The 27,500-nt window shown below is 35.8% G+C and overlaps 1 protein-coding gene and 1 non-coding gene across 3 annotated transcripts in view; one reads left to right on the top strand and one right to left on the bottom strand.

The window, feature by feature from the left end:
• Positions 1-27,500, bottom strand: part of XRCC4 (X-ray repair cross complementing 4) — a 291,910-nt gene that overhangs the window by 168,152 nt on the left and 96,258 nt on the right. For both annotated transcript variants that reach the window (XM_069592579.1, XM_069592580.1), the window contains one exon: positions 199-365. In XM_069592579.1, coding sequence (XP_069448680.1) covers positions 199-365 — 167 coding nt within the window. The remainder of the gene's footprint in view (positions 1-198; positions 366-27,500) is intronic.
• Positions 21,931-22,002, top strand: TRNAS-ACU (transfer RNA serine (anticodon ACU)). The gene has a single exon. It is a non-coding gene; the product is annotated as a tRNA-Ser (tRNA).

Genomic DNA, 27,500 nt, shown 5'->3' with positions numbered 1-27,500 from the left:
TGTTGCTGTTCTCCTATATTGTACAATAACGACCAATAATTTAGTTTAATCACATTAAGTAGAGGTATAATCAATGACACATTTTGTTTTAAATATATGATAGTCTACATATAGCATAAGGGTATAAATCATTAACTTAGAGCTACAATAATATAAAGAGCTTAGTGTTCTTAAGATACAAGCACATTATGTACACACCGTCCTTGAACATCATTCCAATCTCTCAGAAGCCTTTCATTTTCTTTCTGCAGGTGCTCGTTTTTGGCTTGGCTTTCTGCAATGGTGTCCAGGCAGTGACAAATAAGTTCTCTAATGACCTCAGCTGGGCTTGCAATTTTCTCTAGGTTGAAGGAACCGAGCCTGAACTAGGATCAAAAGAAAACATGATTAGTTTTGGGAGAAAATCAAGATTGAGTGGCCCAGTTTTAAATATATATATTTCCTTCTGAGAGGGAAAAAAAAAGGTGTAAGATTTAAATATAGTGCATTTACCAGATATAAATACAGTGAACAAAACTACTGGGCAACCTCCTACTTTCTTACTAAAGTTTATCATATAAATCAACATAAAATCTAAGAAAAAAAATTAAGTGTAAGTCACTGTCTCACATTTTAGCAGAAATGAAAACAACATAAATACCATAAAAACATGCTACCATCTGTTTCTACTGTCTAGTACATATTTTAAATCACTATATATCTTCCCTGGTGGCTCAGATGGTAAAGCATCTGCCTACAATGCAGGAGACCCAGGTTCTATCCCTGGGTTGGGAAGATCTCCTGGAGAAGGAAATGGCAACCCACTCTGGTACTCTTGCCTGGAAAATCCCATGGATGGAGGAACGTTGTAGGCTACAGTCCATGGGGTCGCAGAGTCAGACACGACTGAGCGACTCTACTTTCACTTTCATACTCAGAATAATAAAATAAATTTCACATGAAAACTCTTTTTTGGGGGTCCACACTGCATGGCATGCCTATAGGATCTTAGCTCCCTGACAAGGAATGGAAACCATGCCTCCTGCTGTACAAGCACAGAGTCTTAGCCACTGGACCATGAGGGAAGTCCCACACATGAAGATTCTAAACTTGAGTTTCTGTTAATACTGATCGGAAAAGCTATCTTTGAAGAAAGAGCAAAAATTTTGTAATATCTGAGAGAAATATAGGGTTTTAAATTTATAAACCTGGGAACAGTAATTACTTCTCTGTCAAAAACCAATAATTTATTACTATAAATTATAAATGATAATGTCATATGTCAAACAAGTACTTTTGTGTAGAGGTAAGATATAAAAATATCTTAAATCTTCTAGAGGTCACTACAAAATAAATGTTTAATACATCTTTATTATAGTTAAGGAATTCTAAAAGAGACACAGGCTCTCCTCGTTTCGGTAGATAATGATACTAAAACACAATGATTTAATAATAATGACTATAATTATCCTTGGGATTCCCTGGTGGCTCAGATGGTAAAGAATCTGCCTGCAATGCGGGAGACCTGGGTTCAATCCCTGGGGGCAAGATCACCAGAGGAGGGCATGGCAACCCACTCAAGTATTCTTGCTTGGAGTATATTCATGGACAGAGGAGCCTGGTGGGCTATAGTCCATGGGGTTGCAGTGGGTTGGATATGACTGAGCAACTAAGCACACAGCACATAATTATCCTTACTTATTAGAATTATTATAACTAAAATAAGATTTTAAATGACAATTAAAATTATATAGCTATCATATCTTATAGTTGAAATATAACTCAAGCATAGCACAAATATAAACTCATTTAATCATCACCAAAATGGAACTATTATTATATCCATTTTAACTGAAGTTCAGAGTGGTTATCTAACATATCAAAGGAATAAAATCAAGATCCCACTATGCTATCCTGTTAAACTATTTGCTGACATAAGTGAGTATGCTAAACAAACAAGTAAGAGGAAGAACTAGCTTCAGAATCTACACATGATTCTAAACAGAGATTCTAAAGGCACTGAGTAGGTGGCAATATTGAGAGTACAGAATTTTTTTTTTGTTGTTTGTGTTGTTATTTAGCCTCCTGGATAAATAGTTTCTATTATGGCATTCACTGATAGGAATATTTCTAAAGTATCTTGTTTGTGAAGGAGCATTCCTATAAATATGTTATATATAGATTAAGAAATACTTAACAATGACTGATAATTCTGAGACTAATCATATCAATCAATCTACAAATAAAACTAAAAGTCCTAAAGTAAAACTCCAGTGTTTGCAATCTGAGTGGTATTTTATAAAATAGTTGTTTAACCCCACAGAGTAAACTTTTCTGGATGAATTACATTTACCAATTTACTTTTAAATTTTCAGATCAAAACCACGGATAGATGTTTTACTTAATATCATAGAAACTTTGTAAAAAGATTTAAATGCTGAGAATTCCTAGATGTTGAAAAATATTTACATATACTTGCTTAAAATATAAAGGAAATCAAAGGCTTTTATATTCTTGTATTAGTTCAGTTCAGTTACTCAGTTGTGTCCAACTCTTTGTGAACTCATGGACTGTAGCACACCAGGCTTCCCTGTCCATCAACAACTCCCGGAGCTTACTAAAACTCATGTCTATCGAGTCAGTGATGCCATCCAACTATCTCATCGTCTCTCATCCCCTTCTTCTCCAGCCTTTAGTCTTTCCCAGCATCAGGGTCTTTTCCAGTGAGTCAGTTCTTCGCATCAGGTGGCCAACGTATTGGAGTTTCAGCTTCAACATCAGTCCTACCAATGAACAGTCAGGACTGATTTCCGTTAGGATGGACTGGTTGGATCTCCTTGCAGGCCAAGGGACTCCCAAGAGTCTTCTCCAACAGCACAGCTCAAAAGCATCAATTCTTTGGCACACAGCTTTCTTTATAGTCCAACTCTCACATCCATACATGACTACTGGAAAAACCATAGCTTTGACTAGACAGACTTTTGTTGGCAAAATAATGTCTCTGCTTTTTAATATGCTGCCTAGTTTGGTCATAGCTTTTCTTCCAAGGAGCAATCATCTTTTAATTTCATGGCTCCAGTCAGCATCTGCAGTGATTTTTGGAGGCCCCCCAAATAAAGTATCTCACTGTTTCTAGTGTTTCCCCATTTATTTGCCATGGAGTGATAGGATCAGATGCCATGATCTTAGTTTTCTGAATGTTGAGTTTTAAGTCAACTTTTTCACTCTTCTCTTTCATTTTCATGGGCACATAATAATAATGTATTATGGGCACAAATGTTATACAAGGACTGAAGAGTACTGGTATAGCCACAAAGAAATTTTGTATGTATTTATGCATTTTGTTTTTGAATTCTAAGCAGGTCATAATGTCTGCTCATTTGTTTTAAAATGCTTTAATTTGTTTTATCTCACCTCTTTCTGTCTCTTAAAAGAATGGAAACAGACTAAGAAAAATTGTGCTTTATTTCAATGAGTACATACAGTTGTGTATATACATATATATAAAACCTAAATTCAGCAATTTGAGCTTCACTCTAATTAGAATAGTAAAATTATAATTTTTAAATTATAAATTTAAGCTGAATTCTAATTTTAACAGTAAAATTATTATTAAATTATCATTTTTAAATAGCATAATTATTATTATTAAACCTTTACCCAAAAAAGACTTGGAAAACTTATAAGAAGTTTGAAATTATCTCAGACTATTTGTCACATCTGATTTATTTCTCGTAAACTTAAAATCAAATGGCCAAAAACTCTTGCTTTGAAGTATGTATAATGAGTCCATTTAACAAGTATTTAAGTTTAAATAGGAAAGTTTTATCTATGCAAATTATATAATAATTGAAAGTAAATTGGAGTATTTAACCTTTAAAGCTTCTCTTATGCAAACAAACACACATAAGATAAAGATCAGACATAGAATATTACTTGTTTGAGTCAATACAGAAGAAAAATGAAGCATATTTTATTTTTAGACAATAGATTATCAGTAAAACATAAACCCAAATCGTGATTTTATATTCTTACATTTTCACAATTGTCCAGCAGCTTTGACTAAGATGGACATTTGGAAAGGAAAGAATTTTTTATCACTTGGAAGTTGCAACAGTGTCAATGGATAATGCATCATTATCCATTGAGTGTTAAATTCAGGCTCACATTTTGATCCTGAATGAAGTAAAATACAAATGGACAGGTAAACACAACCCCCTAACCTATTTTAGATGGCAGAAGATAAAGGTAACAGTTTTAAACCACTAATAACAAACAACTTCCTTCAAAGTATTATTCAAATGCTTACATTCAAAATTCCAAAAGAGAATTCTTCAGTTTTTTTCTTGGCTACTTAGTGTAGAACAAGCTTAAAATGTCATTTCTTCTTAAGAACAGGCAAGCATTTTTCAGTTTCTATTTTTCTAATTATATTCACTAGTTTTGGGTCATTTAACAGGTGTGAACATCTGTTATTTGAAACAATGAAAATAATCAAGAAGTATTTAAAACTCAATCCAAGAAAAATATTTTACTTGAAATATTCTGCTTATTTTGTAGAAAAATTCTGGAATGTATGAGAAAATGAGTCATCTGGACCATCCTACCTGTATTCACATAGTTCAGAACCAAGGCAGGAAACGCCCTTTCACTCTCACTACCTCTGTTCCTGCCTGTCCACTTTGTCACAGATGTTAACGGACCACATGCCCAATTGCACTGGACTTATCAGAGGTCCTCAAATCAGGCCTAATGAATTGAGAAGCATAAAATATTTCTGTGCTCTAACTCTACATCCAACCCATCTTTATACCATCCTTCAAATAAAAAGTGGAAACTTTAAAAAAGTGTTAGCAAATTCCCACAAAAGTAACATTGGATGGTTGTGTCGATTTAAAAGTCCTTTCCTTTCGTTTTTTGTTGGACATGTAAGGCTATTAACACAGCTATTCTTTATTAGTTCTGTAATTTCAAAATAATCTGCAATATAAAATTAGGACTTCAAATAGTAAAACCAGAGTCAGAAACCACAATTAAAGACATTTTGAAAACATGTCTCTTCTTTAGAGGCATGGGCAAAAATAAATTTTTTTTGTAGTTAGTTCTTAAGACCTTATGGTGAATTTTCTGTATACAGATCTATACTAAGCACCTCACTCAGTCTATAATCTATGATTTTAAGGTATGTTTTTATTTTTCTTTGTCAAAAAAGTTCAAAACAATTAATTTTTTGAATACTGGTAATCATATTAGGTTGCACTAGTTGACTCTGTCATTTATTTTAGCAAGCAACACAAACAGAGCATTTTCTATCTGATGCATTAAAAATTCACAATTTCAGAAAACATATCCATTTTCTTTAGCTGATGTTTTATTCTGGACATCTTTAAATGCAAGATTAAATGCCATACCCTTTTACCCATCACTTCAAAGCCCAGATCAAATTCTCTTTATCTACTTTAGCCTGTATTAGCTTCTCTACTCTTAATAATTCAGATTTGTCTCACACAATTTTTCACTGTTTCATCCTCTGTGTATCTCTCTTGTTGCTTCAGAAATGCAGTGTTTTCCTTTAAATTTTTAGTTCTTTGAGATCAGAGACCATATCTTATATGTCTTCCTTAACTTCCACATTGTCTTATAGAGCTCTGGACATGTATTGCTCAATAAAAGACTTAAATTTTTTAAAACTGCTATGATATTTATTAATAAGTGAATAAAATTATAATATTTCAGGTAAAATAAATAATTGGGACAGTGATACTCTAAATACAAATTAAGAAATCTTGAAGATATTTAAGAGATAACAGTTTTAATTGTACTGAATAGTATAATTTCAGCAAAAGGGCATGAATAAAAGACTGTGTAATAGCTCTTGATACTGTGATAATACATAGGTTTAATAAAACCTAAAAAGATTTGTTTTTTGAAAAATGTAAGAATGTATATGTACTGTTTTCAGGTTCTTTGGAATGGCCACACAGATAAAAGAGAATATATAGCATCAGTAAAATACACAAAATAAACAGTAATTTCAGGGAAATTGTTTATTGTCACTCCAAATGTTTCTGGGGACAGGAGGATTCTCAAGGTGTAAGCTGAACTCTGCTTAGAATATATCAACTAAAGAGACTGATACATTATCAAAGTAGTCTAAATAACCTTGCAGAATTAATCTCTGTTACTGTCTTGGGGACCAAGAAGTAAACCTAAAGGAAAAGGAGGAATAAAGATATCTTGAGATGATTCCTAGGCAAACAGATGGAATTCCTTTTTTTCAGTTTGTGCTTTTAATTTATTAACATGTTTAAAAAGTTTAGCTGTGTCTAGATATATGCACACTAAAAAGCAAACCCAATTCATTATAGTTTGTAATACAGGATATTTTTATATTATAGAAAAACATATAGCTGTAAATACACAGTTGTTATAATACACAATTGCAAAATTCTAGTAATAAAGGAAACAAGTCAAGTTACATAGTAAAAAGGAAATAAACTGTCTTATTTTGGACTAGTTACATTAATCATCAACGGTATTTTTAATCAAGAATAATATTTTTTACTAAGTATTTCTTACTAAGATGTTTGTACCATTAACTCTTTGGTTTTGTGACCTGCTTGAAACATTATTATAGATTTAAATTTAAAATATTACAAATGAATATTCTAAACCAGTGACGTACCTAGGTTGACAACTGGGCATATTTATCTTCCACAGTAGCTGGAACTGAGAAAAGAATGCTGATAGGACTTTCTAAACAGATAAGAGAACTATTGTGAGACTATTAATCTCAACTTTCCAATTATTTTCTTGCTTACATTTCTTAAAGCGTATTTAAAATGTTTAAACATCTTAAGATGATTATATGATCAAGTAAGACTTGCATATGCAGGGCTTCAGATGTGTAGACCCTGTATGTCCTTACAATCAGAATGCAGTAAGCCAAAAAAAACCTGAGTTCTAGTATAGATCTATAAATTATTGGCATTTTAAGGGTATGCTGTATGCTGTAATATATTAAGTATCATCTAAGAATTATTTGGTATTCATGATTACAAAATCCATTAGTAGGAATCAGAGAAATGAAATGAAAAGCCCAAATGTCTTGGCAATAAGAGAATTTCAGAAGTTACTGTTACTTTAAATGACTACAAATGTTTATTCCATTATGTCCTTGAAATAGAGATGGTGAACCTTTTGGTTCACGGAAAATATAGTAAAAAGCAGATTTATCTTAGTCTAATTAGGAGTTATAATAAACAATGAAAAATACACTATACATGGATTTAGAATCAACAGGTGACACTAGTGGTAAAGAATCTGCTTGCCAATACAGGACACGTAAGACACACAGGATCGAACTCTGGGTTGGGAAGATCCCCTGGAGAAGGGCATGGCAACCCACTCCAGTATTCTTGCCTAGAGAATCCCCATGGACAGAGGAGCCCGGTGGGCTACAGTCCATAGGGCCACAAAGAGTCAGACATGACTGAAGCTACTTAGTATGAAAGGCTTTAGCAACAGTAAATTGGATTGGGGGTAGCAGGGGAGGTAGACGTCAGGGGTTGCCTATTATTTACCTGTTACTTTAAGTTTGATATTAGGTTCTGAAAAAGAAACAGTACCTTGGATCTCCTGGCACTCTACTAAATCTCATTAACACTTATCTAATCATGTCTTCATAGTATGCTTCTCTGTCTTTCATTTACAGCATAACTGGTAATATTTCTTAGATAGGACCCTTGATCTAATTCTCTTTTTTCTCTGTAGAGTTATATGGTTATCCACAATATCAACTCCCATTATTACAGATAAGTTGAAAAATTGCCAAATGTGTATCAATAGGTGATACGTTTTCTCATGTCAGGACTTCTATAAACAATTAACATAGTATTACAATATCTACTTGCTTTTTTCTTCAGTTCAATTCATTTCAGTCACTCAGTCATGTCCAACTCTTTGCGACCCCATGGACTGCAGCACGCCAGGCTTCCATGTTCATCACTAACTCCCAGAGCTTGCTCAAACTCATGTCCATCGAGTCGGTGATGCCATCCAACCATCTCATCCTCTCTCATCCCTTTCTCCCCCTGCCTTCAATCTTTCCCAGCATCAGGGTCTTTTCCAAGGAGTCGGTTCTTTGCATCAGGTGGCCAAAGTATTAGAGTTTCAGCTTTAGCATCAGTCCCTCCAATGAATATTTAGGAATGATTTCCTTTAGGATTGACTCGTTTAATCTCCTTGCAGTCCAAAGGACTTTCAAGAATCTTCTCCAACACCACAGTTCAAAAGCATCCATTCTTCAGTGCTCAGCTTTCTTTATGGTCCAACTCTCACATCCATACACGTCTACTGGAAAAATCATAGCTTTGACTAGACAGATCTTTGTGGGTTAAATAATGTCTCTGCTTTTTAATAAGCTGGGTAGGTTGGTCATAGCTTTTCTTTCAAGGAGTAAGCGCCTATTAAATTCATGGCTGCAGTCACCATCTGCAGTGATCTTGGAGCCCAAGAAAATAGGTCTGTTACTATTTCCATTGTTTCCCCATCTATTGCCATGAAGTGATGGGAGTGGATGCCGTGATCTTCATATTTTGATGTTGAGCTTTAAGCTTTTTCACTCTCTTCTTTCACTTCCATCAAGAGGCTCGTTAGTTCCTCTTTGCTTTCTGCCATAAGTGTGTTGTCATCTGCATATCTGAGGTTATTGCTATTTCTTGCAACAATCTTGATTTCAGCTTGTCCTTCATCCAGTCTGGTATTTCAAATGATATACTCCGCATATAAGTTAAATAAGCAGAGTGACAATATACAGCTTTGACGTACTCCTTTCTCAATTTGGAACCAGTTCATTTTTCCATGTTCAGGTCTAACTGTTGCTTCTTAACCTGCATAGAGGTTTCTCAGGAGGCAGGTAAGGTGGTCCGCTATTCCCATCTCTTTAAGAGTTTTCCACAGTTTGTTGTGATCCTCACAGTCAAAGGTTTTGGGGTAGTCAATAAAACAGAAGTAGATGTTATTCTGGAAATCTCTTGCTTTTTCAATGATCCAACGGGTGCTGGCAATTTGATCTCTGGTTCCTCTGCTTTTTCTAAAACCAGCTTGAACATCTGGAAGTTCACAGTTCACATATTGCTGAAGCCTGGCTTAAAGAATTTTGAGCATTACTTTACTAGTGTATGAGATGAGTGCAAGTGTGCGGTAGTTTGAGCATTCTTTGGCATTGCCTTTCTTTGGAGTTGGAATGAAAACTGACCTTTTCCAGTCCTGTGGCCACTGCTGAGTTTTCCAAATTTGCTGGCATATTGAGTGCAGCACTTCAACAGCAACATTCTTAGCATTTGAAATAGCTCAAGGAATTCCATCACCTCCACTAGCTTTGTTCGTACTGATGCTTCCTAAGGCCCACATGACTTTGCTTCCAGCACATCTGGCTCTAGGTGAATGGCCACACTATTGTTATCTGGATCATTAAGATCTTTTGTGTTTAGTTCTTCTGTGTATTCTTGCCACCTCTTCTTAATATCTTCTGTTGGTACATACTGTGTCTGTCCTTTATTGTGAGCATCTTTGTATGAAATATTTCCTTGGTATCTCTAATTTTCTAGATCTCTAGTCTTTCCCATCTTATTGTTTTCCTTTATTTTTGCATTGATCACTGAGGCAGGCTTTCTTATCTCTCCTTGCTATTTGGGAACTCTGCATTCAGTTGGGTATGTCTTTCCCTTTCTCCTTTGTCTTTAGTTTCTTTTCTTTTCTCATTTATTTGTAAGGCCTCCTCAGACAACCATTTTGCCTTTTTGCATTTCTTCTTCTTAAGAAGGGATGATTTTGATCCCTGCCTCCTGACAGTGTTACGAACCTCCATCCTTAGTTCTTCAGGCACTCTATCAGATATAATCCCTTCAATCTATTTGTCACTTCCACTGTATAATAGTAAGGGATTTAATTTAGGTCATATTTGAATGGTCCAGTCATTTTCCCTACTTTCTTCAATTTAAATCTGAATTTTACAATAAGGAATTCATGATCTAGACCACAGTCATCTCCTGGTCTTGTTTTTGCTGACTATATAGAGCTTCTCCATCTTCAGCTACAAAGAATACAATCAGTCTGATTTCAGTACTGACCATCTGGTGATGTCCATGTGTAGAGACATTTCTTATGTTGTGGGAAGAGAGTGGTTGCTATGACCCTCAGTGTGTTCTTTTGGCAAAACTCAGTTAGCCTTTGCCTTGCTTCATTGTGTATTCCAAGGCCAAACTTGCCTGTTATTCCATGTATCTCTTGACTTCCTACTTTTGCATTCCAGGCCCCTATGATGGAAAGGCCATCTTTTTTTGGTGTTAGTTCTAGAAGGTCTTATAGATCTTCATAGAACCGTTCAACTTCAGCTTCTTCGGCATTAGTGATGGGGGCATTAACTTGGATTACTATATTAAATGGTTTTCTTTGGAGACAAACAGAGATCATTCTGTCATTTTTGAGACTGCACACAAGCACTGCATTTTGGACTCTTTTGTTGACTATGAGCGCTACTCCACTTCTTCTTAGTGATTCTTGCCTACAGTAGTAGATACTGTTATTTTTTTTTCTTGTACTAGTCCAAATGCCACAAAAAGATGGGAGCTATATATGACTCAAATTAGCATTCCCTTTTTTACATGGTTAAATATAAAATGTATTCATTCATTCATTTATCAGACTTTTTGAGTATGTACTATGTGCTAGGCATTGGAGACACTCTTTTGAACAAGAAAAACAATTTGTCTACTCACTTGGTCTTTATATTTTAGTAGAGGACTGACAACACCAATGAGCAAATAATAATTTCACCCAGTTGTAGATTTAAGGAAGAAAATAAAATGGTAATAAGATAGTGACTAGAGGGCAGAGTATGCTTAGATACAGTGGTCACAGAACAAGTCCTTCTGAAAACTGAGATGGAGAACAGAGATGAGATTGGAAAGGTAGACAGGGAACTAGACCACGTAGGATTTTGTGGACTACAGTAACAAGCTCAGAACTCACTCTAACAAAAAGCCCTCAGAAGATTGCAGACAGAAAAATGAGTGCTTACAAAGTACTCAGCATTTCCTCTAAGACTGTCCCCAGTCTGCCCACCCTCCAATTATTCAGGCCATGTGTAATCCCTTCCCCTGAAGTGCAGGTAGATCTGTGACTTGCTTCTAATTCTAACCAAGAGAACATGGGAAAGATGACACATATCAGAACTTTAGATAAACCAAAAGCAAAAAGCAAAAAAAATATATATATATATAAATATACATATATATGTACATATATAATATACGAGGAATTTGGTTTGGAATCACGCTCATTTTCGTTATTTTAGAAGGAATTCATATTTCTAATATAAAAGTAGTGAAAGTGAAGTTGCTCAGTCATGTCTGACTCTTTGTGACCCCATGGACTATAGCCTACCAGGCTCCTCCATTCATGGGATTTTCCAGGCAACAGTACTGGAGTGGGTTGCCATTTCCTCCTCCGAGAGATCTTCCCAACCCAGGGACTGAACCCAGTTCTCCCGCATTGTAGGCAGACACTTTACCATCTAAGCCACCAGGGAAGCCCAGGGAAGTTCTAATATGAATTACAGAGCAATTTCTCCATTCAGGATCATTATACTTCTTTAATCAAGAGTTATTTTTATGTCCTTTGGTTGTTTCTCATTGTTAATTTTTTGTTTCCATTTTCTTTTTTAAACTTTTTTTTTAATTGAAGTATAGTTGATTAACAATGTTATACTAATTTCCAGTGTACATCATAGTAATATGATATTTTTATAGATTATACTCCAATTACCATTATGATAAAATATGGATTATATACCCTGTGCTGTCCATTATATCCTTGCATCTTATTCATTTTATACCTAGTAGTCTTTGTCTCTTAATCCCCTTTCTCTATTTTGCTCTTTCTCTCAACCCTTCTCCTCACTGGTAAGCACTAATTTGTTATCTGTATTTATGAGTCTGTTTCTGTTTTGTTACATTCATTCATTAGCTTTATTTTTCAGATTCCATACTTAAGTGAACACATACAGTATTTGTTTTTTTCTGTCTGATTTACTTCACTAAGCATAACACCCTTCAAGGCCATCCATGTTGTTGCAAGTGGCAAAAAATTCATTTTTTTAATGGCTGAGTAATATTTCACTGCGTGTGTGCCAGATATCCTTTATCTACTCATCTCTAGATGGAAACTTAAATTCATATCCTAGCTATTGCAAACAATGCTGCTGGGGTGCATATGACACTGGAGTGAATATACCTTTTCAAATTAGTGTTTTCATTTTCTTTGGATATACTCTCAGGAGTACCACTCTTAGATGGTAGTTCTATTTTTAGTTTATTGAGGAACCTCCATACTCTTATCCATAGTGTCTGCTTATTTTTTAATCAGACTCCCTACACTGTAGCTAATAAGACTACCAAATGATCTGTAGGTAGAAATATGAATGTAACCACCTACTTAGTTTTGTTTTTTGTTATCTTGAATTCCTTGGTCATATAAAAAGCATTATATGGTATATGGGAACCTAAGCAATCTCTGTTTTAGAATCCTAATTCTGACATTCATTTTAAGTGGTGTCCTGCACAGGCAATTGTAACCACTGCATTCTAAATGATAACTTATCCTATAAAAAATTCATGAACAAAATATAAGGTCTGGCCATGAAGAATTTTACAAATAAACCACAATGGACATAACACCAAATGGCACAAAAAACTCTACTCTCTAGAGACAGTTTGAATTGGATATGTCCTCTAAAAGTGGTTGATTACTTTAACACACAGTAGCATTCCAGCGTGGCTATGAGAGAAAAATCTCACTGGGGAGATCACTGTTGCTGTTGCTTAGTTCCTAAGGCCTCATGGAAACAATAAGGAAGCAAACACTGAGGGCGGCGGGGAAACTTACAACATGATAAAATATCTTACTACAAGATACTTAGGAAATATATCTTAATAGGACATAGTATGAAATATAATGGAATGATTTATTTCTGTATTTAAACCAGTTTACCCTGTTTAGTAAGAACTGCTCAGGCCCCTCATAACATTCTCTTAAGAAAATTTAACTGAAACAATAGAATCTTGTATTTTTTTCTGATTATAAATCCTGGACTTTTGCCATTTTAAAAATTGCGTAAACTTAAAGCCAACCTCCGTTCTTCCACTCCTGAAGCACCGAACTATATATATTTGATGAAATAGCCTGACTAGTTAAAGGCGTTGTATTGACATTAGAACTTTCTGGAAACAGCAACAACAAAAAATCATAAACACTTGTGTTAACTATAACTTCATGTCTTTAAAATCAGTTATTATAAACCAGTAAACTCAAAACATGTGATCTTTAACAAGCCACAGAGGTACCAAGTATTTTTAAATCCAAGTTTAAATGAAGTGATAAAGTATAGGAATCCAGAAAAAGATATGTTCATTTTTTGTTTGGCTTATGAGTTTCTACCAAAAATTCTTCACAAAGCTTAATAACTGTCTTTTTAAACTATGAATTAAAAATGCTTCTGTCAGATTTTTCATCCCAAAATATTCACTAAGAATCCTAAAAAAAGCACCTATAATAATGTAGTGGCAGATCTCTAACAACCAAATCCCAATCAAAAATATTTATATAGAAAACTAGTAATACTTTGATTTATTTTGTTATTGACCTAGAGACAAGATAAAAAGAAATTACTTGTCTAAAAAACATTTCAAATTTTTCAAGGAGTTTTATTTTAGGTGATAATTACCTAATAGAAAATCTACTTGTAAAGTATAAAAATTAGCAACTATTTTTAATGAGATTGAGAAGAACTGGAGAGCACAATGGATGGTAACCATTCATTTAATTGAATTTTCTTGCAAAGAAAAATGTAATTAAAAGTTAACATTGAGATAGTTCCAGTTTAGATAATAGCAAGGTAAGCTGTATTAGATTAACGCTCCTAAAGGTAACAATAATAAACTCTGATGGTTCTCTCCTATTTGGAAAACAAAACAAAACAAAACAAAAAAAAACCCTATTTCAAGGACTGGAGAAAGACAGAAAGCAGGCAGCAAGGTGAGAGTACTCAAACCAGGTAAGAGCCATGTTTATGTGACTTGTGCCTCACATGAAATCTCTAGTCCTAGAGCTCATGCAGAACAAGTCTCACCAGTAGTCATGCATCCAGTTCATTGCGACCCCATGACTGTAGCCTGAAAGGCTCCTCTATCCATGGCGATTCTCCAAGCAAGAATACTGGAGTGGGTTGCCATGCCCTCCTCCAGGAGATCTTCCAACCCAGGGATTGAACCTAAGTCTCTTAAGTCTCCTGCATTGGCAGGCGGGTTCTTTACCACAGCATGTGAAGTGAAGTCATTCAGTCATGTCCGACTCTTTGAGACCCCATGGACTGTAGCCTACCAGGTTCCACCATCCATGGGATTTTCCAGGCAAGAGTACTGGAGTGGGGTGCCATTTCCACATGATACAATTAGCCAAAAGAGACAAAAAAGAGAAGGAATTTAAAAAGCAGAAGAAATGCATGAACTGAAAGATTTAAATTTCCAAATGGAAAGGTCCCAGCACACTTGATTTAACAGGGATCTCATAGCAAGGTACAGCATCATCAAACTTCATAGCATTTGGAACAAAATGAGAATCCTAAAAGATTCCAGAGCAATAAAATACATTATATGTAAATTAATTATAAGGATTAGAATAGCACTGGATTTCTATAACAAAATTGGATACCATAAGTCAATGAATTACTATCCACAAAATAAGACATATCCAATGTGATGAAATAAATCAAATTATACCACAATATTTTTCTAATAATAATAACACTTATTGAGTACTTACTATGTTTCAAGTATTATGTCAATTAATGACTGAATACATTCAGATTTTGAGCTCTGCATCTACAGCTAAAGTCATATAAGGAATACATGGTATATAGTCAATAAGTTTTTGTAGAATCTTACATAAAAATTTAAAATTTGATTAAATATTCTTTAGTTCCTACCAGGTATACTACAAGGCAATCTACATCACAGAAAGATGCATCAGGTAGAATATTTGCTTTACATAAATGTAAAGAGAGCAGTAGCATTTTATGAGGTCTATAATATTAATAGATTAATTTTAGAAAAAATTGATACAAACTATACCCTGAATCTTTAGCCTTTACAAGTTCAAAGTATAAATAAATGTCAAAATAGTACAGCATTGAAATTGCTGTTTTCAATGAAATAATGTCATTACTAGATGAAATACCAAGTGTTTTGTGGTAACTATGTAAATAAGTCATGTTACATAGAATAACACCTTGCTGTTAGCAAATATTAAAACCAGAAATCTAGTCAGTTAAAGTCCAAAAGAAATCAACTCTTTTGGCATACAGCAGTTCCACTTCTGTGAACTGTTTCTTATGAAGCAATCTCAAATGAGAACACTTACTCATTGCCAAAAAATGTCCAAATGGTATAGCAGTTATTGTGTTTTGACAATGTAGTAATCTCCATTCATTCAATGGGGTGCTAAAGGATGAATCTGTAACTCATGTAAGGGAGTAGTAGAAAGGAGGGTGGCATTCTGAAAATACAGTATATACTGAGAAATAAGATTACATGAAAATTCACAGTCATTAGGGAAATAAAGTCAGACATAGAATGAACATTTCATAAAATTTTTTTAAAAATACTTTTTCTTTGTATGACTCAAAAGGTTGGATCAAAAATGTATGTTTAACCACTGGAAACACTTTAGTACCTACTGTCATGGTTACAACGTGCTGGGTGGGGGAAGCATTCCCTTTAATAAGTCAGTTCAAAAAACTACAGAATGTAGACTCTCTAAAAATCATCATCATTTAAGTTTATAAATCAGTGCTTGGCTATAAATTGAAGCAGGCCATGCTGTCTGGTGTGCACATACAGAGTTCCTTTTAGAAAGGTAGTGCCAACAGGTTTATTTAACTTTTAAACTAGGCAAGTAAATTTCTCAAGATCATGACAAGTTTTGACAAGTTCATGCTTCGGATAAACTCACATTTGCCACCAAAATATTGCTACCTGGGCCAGTGCATAAACCAAAGAAAGTTATTTGGAGATAGCCAACTGCTTTTGAAATGACAGGACCTAAAGTCTTCCCAAAGGGATTCTACATATTAAGTGACAGCAACTGTCACAGTCCATGTTCCGTTAGAAGTATGGAAGTAGTTAGAACTATGAAAGTAGTAATTTTAAGTGAATAAACAGAAGATAGTGCCCATAAGGTTAGGTTGTTTTCCTAAACTGGACAGAGCTAATATTCCAGTTTACTGAACATTAGTCTCACAGGAAACAGAAGCCAGGCATTTAGTTCAGTTCAGTTCAGTTGCTCACTCGTGTCCGACTCTTTGCAACCCCATGAATCGCAACACACCAGGCCTCCCTGTCCATCACCAACACCCAGAGTTCACTCAGACTCACGTCCATCGAGTCGGTGATGCCATCCAGCCATCTCATCCTCTGTCGTCCCCTTCTCCTCCTGCCCCCAATCCCTCCCAGCATCAGAGTCTTTTCCAATGAGTCAATACTTCACATGAGGTGGCCAAACACTGGAGCTTCAGCTTTAGCATCATTCCTTCCAGAGAAATCCCAGGGCTGATCTCCTTCAGAATGGACTGGTTAGATCTCCTTGCAGTCCAAGGGACTCTAAAGAGTCTTCTCCAACACCACAGTTCAAAAGCATCAATTCTTTGGTGCTCAGCCTTCTTCACAGTCCAACTCTCACATTCATACATGACTACTGGAAAAACCATAGCCTTGACTAGACGGACCTTAGTCGGCAAAGTAATGTCTCTGCCAGGCGCTCAGCTCAGCTCAGTTCAATCGCTCAGTCATGTCCAACTCTTTGTGACCCCATGAATCACAACACATCAGGCCTCCCTGTCCATCACCAACTCCCGGAGTTCACTCAGACTCACATCCATCGAGTCAGTGATGCCATCCAGCCATCTCATCCTCAGTCATCCCCTTCTCCTCCTGCCCCCAATCCCTCCCAGCATCAAAGTCTTTTTGAATGAGTCAACCCTTTGCATGAGGTAGCCAAAGTACTGGAGCTTCAACTTTAGCATCATTCCTTTCAAAGAAATCCCAGGGTTGAACACCTTCAGAATGGACTGGTTGGATCTCCTTGCAGTCCAAGGGATTCTCAAGAGTCTTCAACACCACAATTCAAACGCATCAATTCTTCGGCGCTCAGCATTCTTCACAGTCCAACTCTTACATCCATACATGACTACTGGAAAAACCATAGCCTTGACTAGATGGACCTTAGTCAGCAAAAAATGTCTCTGCTTTTGAATATGCTACCTAGGTTGGTCATAACTTTTCTTCCAAGGAGTAAGCGTCTGTTAATTTCATGGGCTGCAGTCACCATCTGCAGTGATTTTGGAGCCCCCCAAAATAAAGTCTGACACTGTTTCCACTGTTTCCCCATCTATTTCCCATGAAGTGATGGGACCGGATGCCATGATCTTCGTTTTCTGATGTTGAGCTTTAAGCCAACTTTTTCACTCTCCTCTTTCACTTTCATCAAGAGGCTTTTTAGTTCCTCTTCACTTTCTGCCATAAGGGTGGTGTCATCTGCATATCTGAGGTGATTGATATTTCCCCCGGCAATCTTGATTCCAGCTTGTGTTTCTTCCAGTCCAGCATTTCTCATGATGTACTCTGCATAGAAGTTAAATAAGCAGGGTGACAATATACAGCCTTGATGCACTCCTTTTCCTATGTGGAACCAGTCTGTTGTTCCATGTCCAGTTCTAACTGTTGCTTCCTGGCCTGCATACAGATTTCTCACGAGGCAGGTCAGGTGGTCTGGTATTCCCATCTCTCTCAGAATTTTCCACAGTTTATTGTGATCCATACAGTCAAAGGCTTTGGCATAGTCAATAAAGCAGAAATAGATGTTTTTCTGGAACTCTCTTGCTTTTTCCATGATCCAGCGGATGTTGGCAATTTGATCACTGGTTCCTCTGCCTTTTCTAAAACCAGCTTGAACATCAGGAAGTGGGGCCAAAAGTGGCTTTTCTCATTCTGTCTGTATCTTCCCCTTAACCAAATTATTCTCATCCATAGGGATATTCTTAATATACTTTTGCCCTCAAAGGTCATCTCTGTAGATCTCCTCTGAATGATTTTAAGAAATCTGACCACCTTTGACTCTACAATCTAGAAAAATGTTCTGGAATTGAATAGCTACTGGTATATATCTATCTCAAATGCAAATTATTATTTGTTTAGTATTTGTTTAACTGAGTTTTTTACTTTTAACAATCCTATATATTAGCAACAACTCTAATAAACATATATTCAAAGTCTACTTTAAATTTTGAGGTTATCAACTGTAACAATTAAATTGTTGTTAATAGCTGTTTCCTAAGACCTAAATGTGATATCAAAGACTGACACTTAAATTTGAATTCTGGTTATTCTTAACACACTTCTTTCTTCCAACATGTTTTCCTTTTGGCTGAAACTAAAAACATGAAGAAAATAGGATATGTACAAAATACTCTAAAATTTGAAACTTCCTTATGTTATCCACATTCTTGGTACTTAAGTTCCAGAACAAAATATATCAAATATAAATATTACAGTCTAGATGAGGTTGCTTTGCCAATAAGCTGTGTTTTTGATCTCTGAACTTCAAAAACTTAGAGTAATACTACTGTCCAACCTGTTTACCCTACGTGAATGACATTCAAAAACAAACAAACAAAAAACTACCATATAACGTCAAAGAATTGTTCACTCTTACACCTTCCAGTAAACAGTTTAAGGGAATTTTTTTAACCAAATACTAGCGGTCAGGTATGGATGTGAGAGTTGGATTGTGAAGAAAGCTGAGTGCCAAAGAATTGATACTTTTGAACTGTGGTGTTGGAGAAGACTCTTGAGAGTCCCTTGGACTGCAAGGAGATCCAACCAGTCTATCCTAAAGGAGAGATCAGTCCTGGGTGTTCATTGGAAGGACTGATGCTGAAGCTGAAACCCCAATACTTTGGCCACCTCATGCGAGGAGTTGACTCATTGGAAAAGACTCTGATGCTGGGAGGGATTGAGGGCAGGAGGAGAAAGAGACAACAGAGGATGAGATGGCTGGATGGCATCACCAACTCGTTGGACATGAGTTTGGGTAAAGTTCGGGAGTTGTTGATGGACAGGGAGGCCTGGCATGCTGTAATTCATGGGGTCACAAAGAGTCGGACACGACTGAGTGACTGAACTGAACTGAACCAAATATATGTATCAAAAGTACAAAGAAATAAAACACTGTCTCTGCCCACAAAGAGACTCTTATAACAAAAAAATACCCATTATATAGTATGAAAAGTATTATTAAAAATGCTCATTAACATGTAAACTATTATATATAAAAAGGGTAAACAACAACAAAGTCCTACTATAAAGAATTGGAAACTATATAGTGATAAGCCATAATGGAAGAGTATTAAAAAAGTGTGTGCGTGTGTATATATATATATATATATATATATATAGATGAATCACTTTGCTGTAAAGCAGAAACTAACATAAACACTGTAAATACTATATTTAACACTAACTAACATAACTAACACATTTAACACATACTAACATAACACTGTAAATCAACTATACTTCCATTTTTTTTAAATGCTTATTAAATTTTTCACAAGTACATCAATTTCAGAATAGAGAAGCACATTTGGGGGATTATAGTAGCCACATGAAATTTTAAGCATGATATCAATATACAGGACCATAATCAGACCCTCACTATCAAGACCATCAATACCTAGTGTGAGGCTTTATTTTATACGTCAGTTTTATCTGGATGCCCAGAGAGCTGGTTAAACATTATTTCTGGGTCTGCCTGTAAAGATGTTTATGGAAGAGATTAGCATTTGAATTAGTAGACTGAATAGAACAGATTGCCCTCCCTGTTGTGGCCAGGCACTAACCATACACCTGAGGGCCAGACAAGAACAAAAAGGCAGAGCAAAGTTAAATTCTCTCTCTGTCTGACAACTTCACTGCCACATGGATCTTTTCCTGCCCCTAATTCTCCTTGGTTCTTAGGGCTTCAGACCTGAATTGGAAATTCAATATCAGCTCTTCAGCTCTCAAGCCTTTGAATTATACCACCAGCTTTCTTGGGTCTCCAGATTGTGAGAGTTCTCAGCATCTACACTTGTGTAACCAAATATCTTATGATTTATCTATAAAGATAGATATTTTATATAGGAGATACTTTTTTTTTTCCTTCTGAAAACTCTAATACAGGTAGTAGTTCTGTCTTAAACAGCTTACGGTTATGTCCTAAAGAAAACTCATTTCCCAAAACTTCCTCACTGTACTCTGCCATCCTATAGTCAACTCAATAAAAAAATGTGAAGAGGGTAAGAACTACATTTATTGAAGTTTTTTTTCTATGAGTGTGGATTGAACATTATAAATAACAAAATAAAAAAATACTGGAACAATATCTAAAAATAAAATCAGAGAATATCAGAAATAATGACTGTTGTTGGAACATATGCAGAAATAATTTCCTGTAGACAATTCATATCATCACTATGACCTATCATTGAAAAAGGGAACAGTCCAGAATTATTTGAACCTATGAGATCAACACAAAAAGAGAATCACAAAAAGAATTTGTTCATAATTTTACCAAGAGAGAGAAAAGGAGCAATGATGTAAATTTTTCCATTGTATCTGTCTCATCAGTGAGTAACTGAGAGGAACCACCCTGTCCTGGATTAAATATGACTTCCCTCTCATTGCCAACAACAATCTATGACTCCTTTTAACATGAGTATCTACCTCTCATTCCATGAAAACATGATTCTGTGGGATACTGGAAACAGATTTTTTTTAATAGTTCAACATGGTATTTCTGAAGAACAATTAAAATCTGTAGAGATAAACCCTAACAAAACAATTTAAGGACACAAAGTACTATAAACTTAATCTCCTGGATATCTCCATGTTCAATAACTCACTTACATTTTCATGTTTTTATGCAACAATAAAGATGTATAGCAGAAATTCCACTAATCACCTGTATTTAATTCTCCAATAACCCAAATCTTCATTCTCAAAAATACTTTAGAGAGCTAAACAGCAAGTGAACAGCAATGGTTAGGAAACCAATTTAGAAAAGTTGCATTAAGAAATATTTTTGATTGATGGATGTCAACAAACAGAAAGTCTTTAAGTATCTCACAGAGAAAGGGATTAACATCAACTGAAAGCCCTATTTTCTCTATGTTCTGAACATATAACATCATAAGAGGAGACCAAATTTCTAAACTCCAATGAAAAAATAAAAGGAATGGATGGGGAACACATGTATACCTATGGCGGATTCATGTTGATGTATGGCAAAACCAATACAATATTGTAAAGTAATTAACCTCCGATTAAAACAAATAAATTTCTTTTTAAAAAAACAAAAAATAAATAAATAAAAGGAATAAGACACTGATAGTGTTGAAGGGTTTCAACCACCACTGTCACTAAAACAGTATTACAGTGATTATCCTCTGCCACTCAAAATGACTCTATTGATTCACTTTTGGTAATCATAAAGTTATGCTTTAAGATTTTTTCCAATAATGCTAGAGAACTGATGCCTACTTTTGCCTGCACTGCCTTTTCAGCAAACATATGAACACATAAAATCAGCATGTAAGTGTGAAAGTACGATCAGCACCAATGAAATCAATTTCACTGAGTTCCTGGAATGTGTTAGAAATTGTTAGGGGCTGAGAATGAAAGCATAAACAAAGCATACTTTCTGTCCTTATGGAAATGATAATCTTGCAGGAGACACTGAAATGCAATCAGTCAACTAAGATGCAAAATAATTTGAAAATTATGAATGGGACTGACTTCTCTGGTGGCTCAGATGGTAAAGCATCTGCCTACTATGCTGAAGACCCAGGTTCGATCCCTGGGTTGGGAAGATCCTCTGGAGAAGGAATGGCAACCCACTCTAGTACTCTTGCCTGGAAAATCCCATGGATGGAGGAGCGTGGTAGGCTATAGTCCACGGGGTCGCAAAGAGTCAGACACGAAGGAGTGACTTCACTTTCTGTCTTTCTATGAATGAGATGAAGGTAGGAAAATGATAAATGCCATGCTAAGACATTTATTCCTTATTCTCTAGGTTAGGGTTTGTGAAGTTACTGTCTTCAGGGGCTATGCAGGTAAAATAAATGAATAAAGTTAATGGGCTGGCAAAGTGCACAGAGCAATTCCCATCCACAGGGACAGCTACTAGTAGTAACAGTAGTAGTTGCCTTGTGAAGATGTGGACCAGACTACTAAGATTTTTAATTTCTCAAGAAAGATCAGAAATCTAGATTTCTAGGTATAAGCTTCTGATTTAAGCTATTGGAAACTTGTCTAAAGTGTCTTCTGCATGTAAGGGTCAAACATAACATGTCTATAGTCCATATTTGGTCTTCTGGTAAAGGCAACAAGGTGGAACTTCAGATGACTTGTAAGCAGAATAGTGCGATTAGATTTGCATTTTAGAAACGTCCCTCTGGTAGTAGATGAGAGTAGGGAGGACCAGAGGCAGGAAGATCAGTTTTTTGGAAAAGTTCCTGCAAAGAAGATGGTGGACTTAAACCTGAGCTACAGAAAAGTGCAGACAAATCTAGAGTGGAAAGAACTTGAATGAAAAGCACCGAAAACCAGGCAACATATAAGCTGAAGGGAAGGAGCAAATAATAAATAGGGGGAAAATGAAAATATAAGAGTAAGGCTGAGTGTGAGAGGGGAAACACATGGAGGCCTAATAGAGTGAATTCAAGGAGCGGTGGGAAAGACCAGGACAGAAGAATTTAGACTTAGAATAAAAATTCTTTCTTTTCTGAAACTAAAGGAAGAAAAGAATATACACACATATGAAGATGGACAAAAGAAACTGAAGAAATACATGCCTAATAGCATCTATTATCTTAATGATAGGCAGAATGCTAAGATGGCTGTCAAGATTCTAGTCCTCTGAAGTACGTGCCCTGCACAATCCTCTCCTTTTGTGGAATAAGAATTTGTGAATTTAATGAGATATTCACATCCATGATTAGTTTAGATTATACAGTACAGCTGACTTTTAACAAGAGAGATTTATTCTGGTGGGCCTGATCAAATCAAATCTTCAAAACGGAGTGGGATCTTTGTACAGAGAAAGGAGTTAACTTGAAGGAAATTCTCTGTTGCTGGATTTGAAGATGGAGAGAGCCATAAAAGTGGCTTCTAGGAGCTGAGAATGACGCTTGGCTAACAGCCAGCAAGGAAATATGCACTGCTATTTTTTTTTTTTTTCCCAACCATTTGAACTTGGAAGAGGAACCTGAGCTCCAGGTGAGAATGCAGTCTGGCTAACACTTTGATTTCACATTTGTGAGATCCTGAGCAGAGAATCTAGTGGTGCCAAGGCTGGACTTCTGACCTATAGAAACTGTGAGATAATGAATGGTCCTTAACTGCTAAATTTGTGACAATCTGTTATATAACAATAGAAAACTAATACATTTAGCTTAGAAAACACAATTTCTTGAATGAAACAAGAACTCATTCAAGATAAGGTAGGTTGAACCACCACGAATCAGGGTCAAGCTGGATTCATTTTCCAGAAACTTTGGTCTCATTAAGCTTTACCCAAATGTCCTACCGGGCACTAAATGAGAAATTTGTTGCTGGTGTTTAGCCACTAAGTTGAATGAAAAATAACTTGTGTTATATCAAATCTTAAGTCTATATCAAAGAGTTGGACAGTCACAACAAGGTTCTCAGAATATACTTCCATGCCAGGACAGGAGAAGAAAGCAGATGGATGCAGCAAACTTACCAAGTCACTATTTCATTGGTGGTTAACAAATATGAAAAATATTATGAAGCAATTTCTGAGAATTTAACAACTTCAGAAGGTTCTAGCATCATGATAGAGGAAAACAAGTACAACTACAAGTTTCTCCAGTCAGCAAAATAAATGACTGTATTTCTACTAAAATTCTTTAAATGTAAGTATGGCAAAAGATTAACCTAAGAATTATAAAATTATTTCAGAAAGCATTTCAATAATTATGGTAGATATAAAAGTTATGAAAGAATGATAGTATTATTACAGTTCTCTTGGCATTTAATTACTTAAGTCTTTTGAAATCATTCTGTTTACAGTCATACTTACTGTCTGGTTTCCACAGTAATAAACACACAGCCTGTTTATTTTAAATATTTCATCCTGAAATGAGAAGGATTTTTTTTTCCCCTCAAACTTATCCTGCACACTAACCAAGATTGCAAGCCAAAAAGAACACAGGAGACCAAAAGTGTAAAAGACAAGTAAGATCCAATATGAACATTTTCCAGTCTTTAGATTGAGCGAAGAAAAATGTTAAACTCCAGCTGTTCTAACTTAATATAGAAGGATAGTACAGATTGGTCTAGTCTTTGTCTCTTGAGGGAGACAAGCAGCCTGTGACACAATTTGTCCATTTTATGTTAGTAAGTATAGCACTTGCTGTGTATTTCATCATTCTTTTGTAAACAATCAGTTCTCCTTAAAGAGAATAGTTCTCTTTAGATAAACCAATACAATATTGTAAAGTAATTAACCTCCAATTAAAATAAATAAATTTATATTTTTTAAAAATAAGCTAAAAAAAATGAAACTCTACTCCAAATCAACAAATATATGAAAATCTCTGAGAAAAGTGTGTTTAAAATTAAGAGCTGTCCTCAGATGAACACTTTCGGTAGTCTTTGTTATCCAATCAGCATTCATTCTAAATCAAACAAAAGTACTTCCCTTTAAACTTAGCCAAACAATAAAAATAATCATCCATAATTTTTAAAAGGAAATGAACTATAAAAATGGCTACTTTCCAAAAAATTAGAAAATACATCTGACACATATTCTTTTTAAAATGAAAGCATAAAATAGATGTTAAATAATAATGGGGAAACAGTAAAAACAATTCACATTTGGCAACTTTCACCTCTAACTCAAGACAATCTAAAACATCAAATAATCACACCTACCACCAGCCCCCTCAAATTTATCCCTTGTAGCTCTCTGACCAACTCCTGCTCCAAAATGGACCAATGCTCTCTAAGTCAACTGTAGTGCCATCATTCTGGATCTCCCTTCAGCATCACCTTAAGGATTCTTTTTGCTGTATACCTTGTTTCTTAATCTTAGATTGCATGACATGAGTTGAAAGCTTGGCTCATTAATCTTCAATCATTGCTAAAATATACATTAAAAACTATGCTAACTCTTTAGCTTCAAGTTTCAATACACAGTGCTTTTCTGGATGCTGTTGAATTCAAAATAGTTCATAACCTTTCTTTAAATTTCTTCTCTAGCCCGTGAATTGTCTTATGTCTATGTTTTATATTTGCGGAAGAGACAATAATTAAGTATTAAGTATTTTTGTAATTAAGTATTTACAGAAAATGAGAACTCTATGTTGATCCTCTAGAGCCTTTTGTGGCACAGTATATAGTTAAATGGGCTTCCCTGGTGACGCTAGTGGTAAAGAACCCACCTGCCAATGCAGGAGACATAAGTGACATGGATTCAATCCCTGGGTCAGGAAGATCCCCTGGGGGAAGGCATGGCAATCCACTCCAATATTCTTGACTGGAGAATCCCATGGACAGAGGAGCTGGTGGCTAGGGTCCATAGTATCGCAAAGAGTAGGACATGACTGAAGCAACTTAGTACAGCACAGCACAGCACATATAGTTAAATACTGTCATCCTTTAGTAAGTTTGAGGAAGAAGTACAACCTCTAACTGTTAGATAAAGGGGTCTACTTATCCATCTACCTATTAATCTACCTATCTATTTATCCATCCGAGTAACCTTATTAAAATACACTGTTCACATCTTCTAATTTCTGTTTTCTCATATGCTTAATATATCTAGTTTTGAGAGAAATGTTTTACAAACTTTCAACATGATATCTGATCTTTAAATTTCAACTGAAGTTGAATTTTCAACTCAGTTAGTTGAATCAATTGTTGCTTTAGGTGAACACAGGTTCTCAGAATTGTAATATTTTCCTAGTCATTTGGTTTTCCCCATTCCTATCAACACTTATTGGCTTAAAGTATAGATGCTGGGAAAGATTGAGGGCAGGAGGAGAAGGGGATGACAGAGGATGAGATGGTTGGATGGCATCACCAACTCAACGGACATGGGTTGGGTGGACTTCAGGAGATGGTGATAGACAGGGAGACCTGGTGTGCTGCAACTCATGGGGTCGCAAAGAGTTGGACACAACTGAGTGACTGAACTGAACTGAACTGAACTGATAGTGAAGTAAAAGTCACTCAGTCATGTCTGACTCTTTGTGACTCCATAGACTATACAGTTCATGGAATTCTCTAGGCCAGAATACTGGAGTGGGTAGCCTTTCCCTTCTCCAGGGGATCTTCCCAACCCAGCGATTGAACCCAGGTCTCCTGCATTGCAGGCAGGTTCTTTACCAGCTGAGCCACAAGGGAAGCCACAAGGGAAACATATACACCAAATAAAATTGGGCTGACTCCCAACCCCTCATTAGTTTTAACCAAACTATAGCTCTTTTAACTTCATTTCTTGGTGAACTTTGTTAGATTACTCCCCACCTCCATTTTGACTCTCCTCTGTGCTGACTGTCTATTTTAGTTTATCTTTATGTGGGCCAATGGCAGCTCATGTGCACCCTCACGGATATGTGCATGAGACGCTTACCATGTATAAGGCTTGCAACTTGAATCTGATTGGCTGGCCCTCTACAGACCACAGCTGGTGTCCAGGGTAATGAAGTGGCGGTCCCCTTTAATGTCTTCCCCCCCCCCCTTGCCTTAATTGGGCAGTAAAACTCAGAGTCTTAAGGAGAGTTGCTAAAATTTATAATCAGAAATAGATAATGAAACGAATAGCTATTTAAATGTTCATTTCATGAGTGGCTAGAAAAAGCTATTCTTGCACAGTCTTACTGAATGTATTGGTAGGTGGCAGCTGCAGTTCTCAAATAAACTATAGGGTTAATCCACACTCCTTCAGAATGAGATAACAGGCAAATGAAGTATCAACTGTTTTATGATCCAGTAAAACTACAGTTGACCCTTGAACAACATGGGTTTGAACTGCTCACTTCCACTTAGATGCAGGTATGTTTCAGTAGTAAAATACTACAATACTGGCTGCTTCTGTATTGGTTGAATTGTTAGATGCAGATGAAAACTGCAGATACAAGGACCAACTATAAAGTATAGGTGGATTAACTCCTGTGTTGGTCAAAGGTCCACTGTATATCTGTACCATATTTTATAATGTGGAAAATTAAAGACTGTGTTGGAGAAGGTAATGGCAACCCACTCCAGTATTCTTGCCTGGAGAATTCCATGGACAGAGGAGCCTGGCAGGCTACAGTCCATGAGTTGCAAAGAGTCGGA

Source organism: Ovis canadensis, chromosome 5 (genome assembly GCF_042477335.2).
Source record: "Ovis canadensis isolate MfBH-ARS-UI-01 breed Bighorn chromosome 5, ARS-UI_OviCan_v2, whole genome shotgun sequence".
Taxonomy (NCBI): domain Eukaryota; kingdom Metazoa; phylum Chordata; class Mammalia; order Artiodactyla; family Bovidae; genus Ovis; species Ovis canadensis.
This window is presented reverse-complemented; position numbering and strand designations above follow the sequence as displayed.